This window comes from Pseudophryne corroboree, chromosome 2 (genome assembly GCF_028390025.1).
Source record: "Pseudophryne corroboree isolate aPseCor3 chromosome 2, aPseCor3.hap2, whole genome shotgun sequence".
Taxonomy (NCBI): Eukaryota; Metazoa; Chordata; class Amphibia; order Anura; family Myobatrachidae; genus Pseudophryne; species Pseudophryne corroboree.
The window spans coordinates 463,245,774-463,258,454 of NC_086445.1; the positions used below are offsets into that span (position 1 = coordinate 463,245,774).

At 44.2% G+C, this 12,681-nt stretch overlaps 1 protein-coding gene across 3 annotated transcripts in view; it reads right to left on the reverse strand.

Moving 5' to 3' along the window:
- Positions 1-810: 810 nt before the first annotated feature.
- The window catches only part of PHKG1 (phosphorylase kinase catalytic subunit gamma 1), a 138,949-nt gene continuing 127,078 nt past the window's right edge, over positions 811-12,681 (reverse strand). For all 3 annotated transcript variants that reach the window (XM_063953772.1, XM_063953773.1, XM_063953774.1), the window contains exons 8-10: positions 4,519-4,672; positions 3,219-3,344; positions 811-1,198 (exon numbers count right to left, since the gene is read on the reverse strand). In XM_063953772.1, coding sequence (XP_063809842.1) covers positions 947-1,198; positions 3,219-3,344; positions 4,519-4,672 — 532 coding nt within the window. In that variant the 3' untranslated portion in view covers positions 811-946. The remainder of the gene's footprint in view (positions 1,199-3,218; positions 3,345-4,518; positions 4,673-12,681) is intronic.

The following is a 12,681-nucleotide window of genomic DNA, read 5'->3' on the forward strand; positions in this document are numbered from 1 at the left end:
TATCGCCTGATTGCCGGACTTGGAAGACACATTGGATGCATAGGTCACCACCAGACCACCAGGAATGGTTTGTTAACATTTCATTAGTGTCAATGATAATGATAAATGTTGACGTGGTCAACGTTGACATGCCAAGCATGTTTACATTACAATCATGACAGCATTCTCATGTCGACAAAATATGCCACACCCTGGAAACAGACAGCTGGCTACTTTCACATTGTGGGTTTGTGAGGAGTGTAAGTGAAAAAGGTTATAGGAAAGTAGTAGGAGAAAGACAACTGATTACTGATTGTGGTGTCTTGTTTCTTGTTCTGTATATTGTCTATTTGAGGGTTTTTCTTTATAGTTGTAATTTTAAAATCCTATGTGTGTTTTTTTCTGTGTGTGTGAGCATGTATTCTTTGTGTTTGTGTTTTATTTTTTTATGCTTTATATTTTGTTTGTGTATTCCTGTTAAAGTCCAGTCATGCCTTGTGAAAGACATAATATTTCTCCTTAGCCCAAATGGATGAGATATCTGTCATTCAATCTTGCCTGTCAAACTCAATTCATTTACCTGCTGTTTCTGCAATCACACCTCTCCGAGGCTAGTCAGTTTTTGGGCTGGTTTTATCTTGGTAAATCTGGGGATTCTATTCTGTTCTTTCCATGGTCTAAAACATCGATGTTGCTTTGGCAATCAAGTTCTATACTCAGGCGTGCTTTAATGGCAGTCTTTGCAGAACCCCGCTGTTTTAAGATCCCACTGCTTGGTAAATTTAGCCCCTGAAGTTTGCAAAATGACACATAAAAAAATAAAGTAGGCTGTGTTTTTGATAAGTTGTATTGCATAAACAGTGCATAAATATATTTACATACACACATATATTTATTTGTATTGAAAATGTAGTCTCTGCGTGAGTACTGTTGTGCTGGCAAGTTTATTTCCTCCAGAAGCAGCACGTTATGATGTCCTGGACTCTGCAGCCAGGGAGAGCAAGATGGCTTTTGCAGTGTTTTCAAACAAAGCAGCTCTGTTCTGCTGTTCTCCTTTCTTCACCCAGTGTCCATAGATCCTGAATGCACAGGCATCAATCATCTTCCGAATAGGCTTAATTGCATATGGGTCCCTTACAACAATCTCCTTGGTAATTGGTTTCACTCGACGGTAGTAGTGATAAATACGGACGGAGGCCAGAACTGTTAAGCAAACCACCTGTAACGGCATATAGTTTTACTCATGTAACCATTCTCTTAATGTATCAACTACTTTAGTCAAAAATGTTGTTTACTCATTAGGTTAAATAAACTTAGCAACTATGACTTAAGGTGGGTACACACTGGCCGATATATTCTATTGAACGGCCGATATATTGCGGGTCCGTCGGCCAGTGTGTACGGGCGATATGTCTGTGAACTCCGTCGTTTACAGACATATCGCGTCGGCCCCGCAGCACAGCCGACGGCCAATATATCTACCGATATATTGGCACATCACTGTGTGTACGGGTGACCAGCCGGCCGCCTGTACACATGCTGCGGCGGCCGGTGGTGATTGACAGCTGAACTGGGTGGGCGTGTGTACACGCCTGCCCAGTTCATGACGTCAGTCCCCGACGGATCGGGCAGTGTGTATGCTCAACACACTCCCCGATGCGTCCATAGATATATCTGCCGATCAATTGATCTGCAGATATATCTATCAGTGTGTACCCACCTTTACTGGTATACAGTAAGTTTGAAGTAACAATATACAATGGGGTCTATTCATGAAGCAGTTAAAAGTGTGGAGAAGTTGGCCAAGGCAACCAATCAGCATTGACGTAACATTTATAATTTGCATACTATAAAATTATACAGAGCAGCTGGTTGGTTGCCATGGGCAACTTCTCAACTGGCTCCGTTCTCCACTCTTTTCATTGTTTCATGAATAGACCAATATATTTTACAGATGAAAGAAGCTGCTTTATTCACTTTGGTTCATGCAGAAACTGCACAAAGCACAGATCTGCACTGTGCCTCTTTCTGCGTAAGCGTGCTCAATTCTCTGCCAAGCACAGTGAACTCTCGGCTAACACCCCTGTAAAAGGGGGATGTGAATACATGTACTAATACACCTGAAAATGCACATGGTACCAGTTTAGGGCTGCCCCCCCCCCCTCAATAATCTAAACTTTAATATTTATTAATGCCCTAGATTTATCTTTGTTTGGGTATGGTATATTATGTTGACATTCAGAATGTCAACAGCATGATGATGACACAGTCTGAAATGCTGACTGCATACCCTTATGCTGGGCATGCATTGTAAGATAAAATGTGTGTCTGTGTACCTCCCAGTAGGAACATGGCAAATGTCAGTCACTCGGCAAGGGTCACCACATACACTGCCCAATGCGGCCTACCAATGATCAGAGGATCAGTCAGGCATATTAAAAGTTTTGTCTTACCCTGCCATTACCGACACAGTTTTTAGGATATCCATGCTTGAGCAAAGGTGACTTAGAGGGTCATTCTGACCCGATCGCTCGCTGCAGTTTATCGCAGCGCAGTGATCGGGTCAGAATTGCGCATGAGGCGCCGGCGCATCGCCCGTCGTTCAGTAGTGTCAATCAGGCAGAGGCGGTCGCAGGGCGGGAGGGGGCTGGATGGCAGCGTTAATTCGCCGTTTAGGGGGTGCGTGGCCGGGGCCGTTGGGGGGAGGGGCGTAGCCGGACCGTTGGGAGGGCGGCCCGCAGCGGCTGCGTGGCGTCTCACGCAGCTGCTGCGGCCAGTGACGATCAACTCCCGACCAGCCGCAGGAGCTGCGCTGGCCGGGAGTTACTCCACAAATACAAAAGCATCCATGCTGTGCGATGCTTTTGTATTTGTGCGGGGGAGGGCGACTGACATGCGGTGTGGACTAGCCCTATGCTGGGCATACCCCCGCATGTCAGGGAAGATGATCGTAACGTTTAGCACAGCTACGATCAACTCGGAATGACCCCCTTAATTAGCACCTCAGTTTAATTTGATTTAACTATCTGGACTTAACCATGGATATCCTTAAAATCTGGACTGTAATGGCAGAGTTCAGAGAACTCTGCACTATATGATTATTGACCCAATCCGCCGCTAATCTGAGATTCGGGCCAATAATTGCATTACGTATGCTTGGCTTTAGCTTATATCTTAAATAAATTATGTAATTATCCATATGCACTTGAAAAATGTCTGTATGAAAGAGAATTATTTACCTTAAACTTTCTGTATGGACTAAAATGGCGCACCTCTTCTACTGCATACTGCTGGAAAAAGGGGTGAGCTAGTGCCTCATCTACTGTCAGGCGTCTCTCAGGATTCACCACTAATAGCCGTGCAATCTGTAGAGAGAAGATGGTAGGTTTACGGTCTTCTTTCTAATACTAATATAAGAATAATAATTTAAAAAAACATAGGGCCTCATTTAGAAATAAGAGTAAATCCAGCGTAAGTGCAATGTTGCACCTTGGTAAAACAATGGGCCTAATTCAGATCTGATCGCAGCAATATTTGTAAGCTAATGGGCAAAACCATGTTGCACTGCAAGGGAGGCAGATATAACATTTGCAGAGAGAGTTAGATTTGGGTGGGTTATATTGTTTCTGTGCAGGGTAAATACTGACTGCTTTATTTTTACACTGCAATTTAGATTTCAGTTTGAACACACCACACTAACTTTCTCCCCCCCTGCAGTGCACATGGGGGGTCATTCCGAGTTGTTCGCTCGTTATTTTTTTCTCGCAACGGAGCGATTAGTCGCGATTGCGCATGCGCAATGTCCGCAGTGCGACTGCGCCAAGTAAATTTGCTATGCAGTTAGGTATTTTACTCACGGCATTACGAGGTTTTTTCTTCGTTCTGCTGATCGGAGTGTGATTGACAGGAAGTGGGTGTTTCTGGGCGGAAACTGGCCGTTTTATGGGTGTGTGCGAAAAAACGCTACCGTTTCTGGGAAAAACGCGGGAGTGGCTGGAGAAACGGAGGAGTGTCTGGGCGAACGCTGGGTGTGTTTGTGACGTCAAACCAGGAACGACAAGCACTGAACTGATCGCAGATGTCGAGTAAGTTTGAAGCTACTCAGAAACTGCTAAGAGGTGTGTAATCGCAATTTTGAGAATCTTTCGTTCGCAATTTTACTATGCTAAGATTCACTCCCAGTAGGCGGCGGCTTAGCGTGTGCAAAGCTGCTAAAAGCAGCTTGCGAGCGAACAACTCGGAATGAGGGCCATGGTTTGCTCATAGCTAACAAATTTGCTGCTGAGATCAGATCTGAATTAGGCCCTATGTTCCACTACAGGGGAAAAGGGGCACATTTGAAATGTGTGTCAGATTATTTGAGAAGGAATGTGGAGGCCCACTGGTTCTAGTACAGTCCTAAAGCACAGTTGACAATAAAGTTGCTACAATTTTTCCCTGCATGCATACAAATATTGCATTTACTCCCCTCTCATTGCAACATGGTTTGTACAGGCACAAATTTAAGACGCAAAGTGAGGGATCAAACTTGAGTAGTACCAAGTCTTTAATAGTGTCCGACCGATCATCCCATTCTGGAGAACCAAAGTGGTAGTCTCCATTCATAATCATCCGTAACATCAACATCTGTTTCCTGTGCCAAAATGGTGGGGATCCAGCTAAGAGGGTGTACATTATGACTCCACTGCTCCACCTGCACGTGAGAATGAGAAAGGACACAGTGATACACATAACAAAACTGTAAGCAACATAAGGGGGTATTCAATTCAAGTCTGAAAGACACCAGGTGCCGACTTTTTTAGGTCAGAAGGTGTTCCGACCTATTCAATTCGGCTGCCGTTTATCCGACAGGTCGGCAATTCCGACTTGTCGGAAAACACGTGGATCGGCGGATAAGCCATGGATCCATGCGTATTGTCGGATTCGTGGCCAAATCCGACAGGTTTTAGTCCCGTTTCCGACAATGGCCCTCATTCCGAGTTGTTCGCTCGCTAGCTGCTTTTAGCAGCATTGCACACGCTAAGCCGCCGCCCTCTGGGAGTGTATCTTAGCTTAGCAGAATTGTGAACGAAAGATTAGCAGAATTGCGAATAGAAATTTCTTAGCAGTTTCTGAGTAGCTCCAGACTTACTCCTACATTGCGATCAGTTCAGTCAGTTTCGTTCCTGGTTTGACGTCACAAACACACCCAGCGTTCGCCCAGACACTCCCCCGTTTCTTCAAACACTTCCGCGTTTTTCCCAGAAACGCCAGCGTTTTTTCGCACACTCCCAGAAAACGGCCAGTTTCCGCCCAGAAACACCCACTTCCTGTCAATCATACTACGATCACCAGAAAGATGAAAAAGCTTTGTTATGCCGTGAGTAAAATACCTAACTTTTGAGTAAAATAACTAAGCGCATGCGCTCTGCGAACCTTGCGCATGCGCAGTAAGCGACTAATCGCAGTATAGCGAAAATCGGCAACGAGCGAACAACTCGGAATGACCCCCAATGTCAATTCGACTTTAAAAAAGTTGAATTGACATTGTCGAGAATGGCCAAATCCTGTCGGATTTGGCCGCAAAATTGAATACTGCATTGTCGGATCCTTTCTGTCGGAAAGGATCCAACAAACATTGAATACACCCCATAATATTATTGTGGAATTACTTATAGCATAGCGTGGATCTCCTTTACAAAGTGCAGGGCGTAGTATAGAAAATCTACTGTGCACTGACTAGATAGACAGTCATTAGGTTGACTCCATATGGTCGTCATGCATTAGGTTGACAGGGTCAAAAGGTCAATATGACAATGGTCAACAAAATAAAAAGTCTGCACAAGTTTTTTTCTTTTTTTTTAGGTTTTTTGGATGTCATTTTGTATGTATAACCTCATCTAAGCACAATCAGTGGAAATGTGTACCCTCGTGGGCTCGCTTTGCTCGCTATGCTACAGGAAAGGTGGCGAGCACAGCGGTAGGTTGCTATTGCCAGTCATAGTCCACGTGGATAGTAAATTAAGCAAAACTTAAGCTAAACATGAAAAAAATATGAAAAATGGTGTCAAGCACTACCATGTCGGCCTTTTGTACCTGTTGACTTTATGTACATACCTGTTGATCTAATGCATGTTGACCTATTGACCCACGACCTATATATTGGAACTTCAAAGTACACTAGCTGCGCACCAATACGCTCTACCCAATACACTGTAAGGTGCACGCCTATTCCCCTATACTTAGAGATACTGCCACAAACAAAAGGTTCTGTAGGTTTGTTGGGACAAAGAAAAACATTGTGCAAAAGTGTTATCGAAGTCCAAGCTCCTGTTACTTTAGTTCAACTCCTTTCACTGTCTAAAACTTTTCTGTTTGCCTAAAATACTGCTTGGCTTAGTCTCATTCATGGCTTCAGCTAATTTCAGAAAGCCAGGAGACATCTATCATTTATTTCATCCACCACTTTTGTGGGTTTAAAATACAATTTTACGGTGACTAGAAAAACAATTTTTGGCAAAAGCAAAATGCATACACTTAAAAGTATGGGACCCAATCTCTGCCAGCTGTGAGTTTGTGCATTTTTGGCGTGGAGAGGGCAGCTATGTATCATTCTACAAAATAAGGAGTTAATAATATGAAGCCCTTTCCACTTCCTTACCCCATTTTAATAATCCCACTTGATAAAATGAAATCTTGTTTTTGCAGTGCTCTGTTCTTTGCAACTTTCACCACCTCAGCCAGAAGGCCTGGGCAAACTGTTGCTACTTCATAAAGTGCCATTTTACTCTGCACTGCACTCTTACGGAATGCAGGATATACTGGCGAATACTGCATCACTTGATGCCACAATGCTTTCCACCTTATAAATAATGGCATCTTTATGCAACTCATTCCCTTTCATTAGTGCAATAAAAAGTCTCTTCCACTTAATTTAATCATACATAGAAGTTTCCATAAAAACAAAATGAAAGTGAAATCATGTGTAATCTATCTGTACTCTATCCGCTGATATCACCCTACATTTATACATATTAAAACTTATCTAAAATAAAAACACAAGACTTATTTATGGGTATATAATAGAGATGAGCGGGTTCGGTTCCTCGGAATCCGAACCCGCCCGAACTTCATGATTTTTTACACGGATCCGAGCGACTCGGATCTTCCCGCCTTGCTCGGTTAACCCGAGCGCGCCCGAACGTCATCATGACGCTGTCGGATTCTCGCGAGACTCGGATTCTATATAAGGAGCCGCGCGTCGCCGCCATTTTCACACGTGCATTGAGATTGATAGGGAGAGGACGTGGCTGGCGTCCTCTCCATTTAGATTAGGGTTGAGAGAGAGAGAGAGAGATTGACCTGAGGCTGTGATACTGTAGAAGAGAGTGCAGAGTTTAGTGACTGACGACCACAGTGACCACCAGACAGTGCAGTTGTTTGTTTTATTTAATATATCCGTTCTCTGCCTGAAAAAAACGATACACACAGTGACTCAGTCACATACCATATCTGTGTGCACTGCTCAGCCCAGTGTGCTGCATCAATGTATATATATATCTGACTGTGCTCAGCTCACACAGCTTATAATTGTGGGGGAGACTGGGGAGCACTGCAGTGCCAGTTATAGGTTATAGCAGGAGCCAGGAGTACATAATATTATATTAAAATTAAACAGTGCACACTTTTGCTGCAGGAGTGCCACTGCCAGTGTGACTAGTGACCAGTGACCTGACCACCAGTATATATAATATTAGTAGTATACTATCTCTTTATCAACCAGTCTATATTAGCAGCAGACACAGTACAGTGCGGTAGTTCACGGCTGTGGCTACCTCTGTGTCGGCACTCGGCAGCCCGTCCATAATTGTATATACCACCTAACCGTGGTTTTTTTTTCTTTCTTTATAGTCATACTAGTTACGAGTATACTATCTCTTTATCAACCAGTCTATATTAGCAGCAGACACAGTACAGTGCGGTAGTTCACGGCTGTGGCTACCTCTGTGTCGGCACTCGGCAGCCCGTCCATAATTGTATATACCACCTAACCGTGGTTTTTTTTTTCTTTCTTTATACATACATACTAGTTACGAGTATACTATCTCTTTATCAACCAGTCTATATTAGCAGCAGACACAGTACAGTGCGGTAGTTCACGGCTGTGGCTACCTCTGTGTCGGCACTCGGCAGCCCGTCCATAATTGTATATACCACCTAACCGTGGTTTTTTTTTTCTTTCTTTATACATACATACTAGTTACGAGTATACTATCTCTTTATCAACCAGTCTATATATTAGCAGCAGACACAGTACAGTGCGGTAGTTCACGGCTGTGGCTACCTCTGTGTCGGCACTCGGCAGCCCGTCCATAATTGTATATACCACCTAACCGTGGTTTTTTTTTCTTTCTTTATAGTCATACTAGTTACGAGTATACTATCTCTTTATCAACCAGTCTATATTAGCAGCAGACACAGTACAGTGCGGTAGTTCACGGCTGTGGCTACCTCTGTGTCGGCACTCGGCAGCCCGTCCATAATTGTATATACCACCTAACCGTGGTTTTTTTTTCTTTCTTTATACATACATACTAGTTATGAGTATACTATCTCTTTATCAACCAGTCTATATATTAGCAGCAGACACAGTACAGTGCGGTAGTTCACGGCTGTGGCTACCTCTGTGTCGGCGCTCGGCAGCCCGTCCATAATTGTATATACCACCTAACCGTGGTTTTTTTTTCTTTCTTTATACATACATACTAGTTACGAGTATACTATCTCTTTATCAACCAGTCTATATATTAGCAGCAGACACAGTACAGTGCGGTAGTTCACGGCTGTGGCTACCTCTGTGTCGGCACTCGGCAGCCCGTCCATAATTGTATATACCACCTAACCGTGGTTTTTTTTCCTTTCTTTATACATACATACTAGTTACGAGTATACTATCTCTTTATCAACCAGTCTATATTAGCAGCAGACACAGTACAGTGCGGTAGTTCACGGCTGTGGCTACCTCTGTGTCGGCACTCGGCAGCCCGTCCATAATTGTATATACCACCTAACCGTGTTTTTTTTTTCTTTCTTTATACATACATACATACTAGTTACGAGTATACTATCTCTTTATCAACCAGTCTATATATTAGCAGCAGACACAGTACAGTGCGGTAGTTCACGGCTGTGGCTACCTCTGTGTCGGCACTCGGCAGCCCGTCCATAATTGTATATACCACCTAACCGTGGTTTTTTTTTCTTTCTTTATACATACATACTAGTTACGAGTATACTATCTCTTTATCAACCAGTCTATATATTAGCAGCAGACACAGTACAGTGCGGTAGTTCACGGCTGTGGCTACCTCTGTGTCGGCACTCGGCAGCCCGTCCATAATTGTATATACCACCTAACCGTGGTTTTTTTTTCTTTCTTTATACATACATACTAGTTACGAGTATACTATCTCTTTATCAACCAGTCTATATTAGCAGCAGACACAGTACAGTGCGGTAGTTCACGGCTGTGGCTACCTCTGTGTCGGCACTCGGCAGCCCGTCCATAATTGTATATACCACCTAACCGTGGTTTTTTTTTCTTTCTTTATACATACATACTAGTTACGAGTATACTATCTCTTTATCAACCAGTCTATATATTAGCAGCAGACACAGTACAGTGCGGTAGTTCACGGCTGTGGCTACCTCTGTGTCGGCACTCGGCAGCCCGTCCATAATTGTATATACCACCTAACCGTGGTTTTTTTTTCTTTCTTTATACATACATACTAGTTACGAGTATACTATCTCTTTATCAACCAGTCTATATATTAGCAGCAGACACAGTACAGTGCGGTAGTTCACGGCTGTGGCTACCTCTGTGTCGGCACTCGGCAGCCCGTCCATAATTGTATATACCACCTAACCGTGGTTTTTTTTTCTTTCTTTATAGTCATACTAGTTACGAGTATACTATCTCTTTATCAACCAGTCTATATTAGCAGCAGACACAGTACAGTGCGGTAGTTCACGGCTGTGGCTACCTCTGTGTCGGCACTCGGCAGCCCGTCCATAATTGTATATACCACCTAACCGTGGTTTTTTTTTCTTTCTTTATACATACATACTAGTTACGAGTATACTATCTCTTTATCAACCAGTCTATATATTAGCAGCAGACACAGTACAGTGCGGTAGTTCACGGCTGTGGCTACCTCTGTGTCGGCACTCGGCAGCCCGTCCATAATTGTATATACCACCTAACCGTGGTTTTTTTTTCTTTCTTTATAGTCATACTAGTTACGAGTATACTATCTCTTTATCAACCAGTCTATATTAGCAGCAGACACAGTACAGTGCGGTAGTTCACGGCTGTGGCTACCTCTGTGTCGGCACTCGGCAGCCCGTCCATAATTGTATATACCACCTAACCGTGGTTTTTTTTTCTTTCTTTATACATACATACTAGTTACGAGTATACTATCTCTTTATCAACCAGTCTATGTATTAGCAGCAGACACAGTACAGTGCGGTAGTTCACGGCTGTGGCTACCTCTGTGTCGGCACTCGGCAGCCCGTCCATAATTGTATATACCACCTAACCGTGGTTTTTTTTTCTTTCTTTATAGTCATACTAGTTACGAGTATACTATCTCTTTATCAACCAGTCTATATTAGCAGCAGACACAGTACAGTACGGTAGTTCACGGCTGTGGCTACCTCTGTGTCTGCACTCGGCAGGCAGTCCGTCCATAATTGTATACCACCTAACCGTGGTTTTTTTTTCTTTCTTCTTTATACATACATAGTTACATAGACATCTCTTTATCAACCAGTCTATATTAGCAGCAGACACAGTACAGTACGGTAGTTCACGGCTGTGGCTACCTCTGTGTCTGCACTCGGCAGGCAGTCCGTCCATAATTGTATACCACCTAACCGTGGTTTTTTTTTCTTTCTTCTTTATACATACATAGTTACATAGACATCTCTTTATCAACCAGTCTATATTAGCAGCAGACACAGTACAGTACGGTAGTTCACGGCTGTGGCTACCTCTGTGTCTGCACTCGGCAGGCAGTCCATAATTGTATACTAGTATCCATCTCCATTGTTTACCTGAGGTGCCTTTTAGTTGTGCCTATTAAAATATGGAGAACAAAAATGTTGAGGTTCCAAAATTAGGGAAAGATCAAGATCCACTTCCACCTCGTGCTGAAGCTGCTGCCACTAGTCATGGCCGAGACGATGAAATGCCAGCAACGTCGTCTGCCAAGGCCGATGCCCAATGTCATAGTACAGAGCATGTCAAATCCAAAACACCAAATATCAGAAAAAAAAGGACTCCAAAACCTAAAATAAAATTGTCGGAGGAGAAGCGTAAACTTGCCAATATGCCATTTACGACACGGAGTGGCAAGGAACGGCTGAGGCCCTGGCCTATGTTCATGGCTAGTGGTTCAGCTTCACATGAGGATGGAAGCACTCAGCCTCTCGCTAGAAAAATGAAAAGACTCAAGCTGGCAAAAGCAGCACAGCAAAGAACTGTGCATTCTTCGAAATCCCAAATCCACAAGGAGAGTCCAATTGTGTCGGTTGCGATGCCTGACCTTCCCAACACTGGACGTGAAGAGCATGCGCCTTCCACCATTTGCACGCCCCCTGCAAGTGCTGGAAGGAGCACCCGCAGTCCAGTTCCTGATAGTCAGATTGAAGATGTCAGTGTTGAAGTACACCAGGATGAGGAGGATATGGGTGTTGCTGGCGCTGGGGAGGAAATTGACCAGGAGGATTCTGATGGTGAGGTGGTTTGTTTAAGTCAGGCACCCGGGGAGACACCTGTTGTCCGTGGGAGGAATATGGCCGTTGACATGCCAGGTGAAAATACCAAAAAAATCAGCTCTTCGGTGTGGAGGTATTTCACCAGAAATGCGGACAACAGGTGTCAAGCCGTGTGTTCCCTTTGTCAAGCTGTAATAAGTAGGGGTAAGGACGTTAACCACCTCGGAACATCCTCCCTTATACGTCACCTGCAGCGCATTCATAATAAGTCAGTGACAAGTTCAAAAACTTTGGGTGACAGCGGAAGCAGTCCACTGACCAGTAAATCCCTTCCTCTTATAACCAAGCTCACGCAAACCACCCCACCAACTCCCTCAGTGTCAATTTCCTCCTTCCCCAGGAATGCCAATAGTCCTGCAGGCCATGTCACTGGCAATTCTGACGATTCCTCTCCTGCCTGGGATTCCTCCGATGCATCCTTGCGTGTAACGCCTACTGCTGCTGGCGCTGCTGTTGTTGCTGCTGGGAGTCGATGGTCATCCCAGAGGGGAAGTCGTAAGCCCACTTGTACTACTTCCAGTAAGCAATTGACTGTTCAACAGTCCTTTGCGAGGAAGATGAAATATCACAGCAGTCATCCTGCTGCAAAGCGGATAACTGAGGCCTTGACAACTATGTTGGTGTTAGACGTGCGTCCGGTATCCGCCGTTAGTTCACAGGGAACTAGACAATTTATTGAGGCAGTGTGCCCCCGTTACCAAATACCATCTAGGTTCCACTTCTCTAGGCAGGCGATACCGAGAATGTACACGGACGTCAGAAAAAGACTCACCAGTGTCCTAAAAAATGCAGTTGTACCCAATGTCCACTTAACCACGGACATGTGGACAAGTGGAGCAGGGCAGGGTCAGGACTATATGACTGTGACAGCCCACTGGG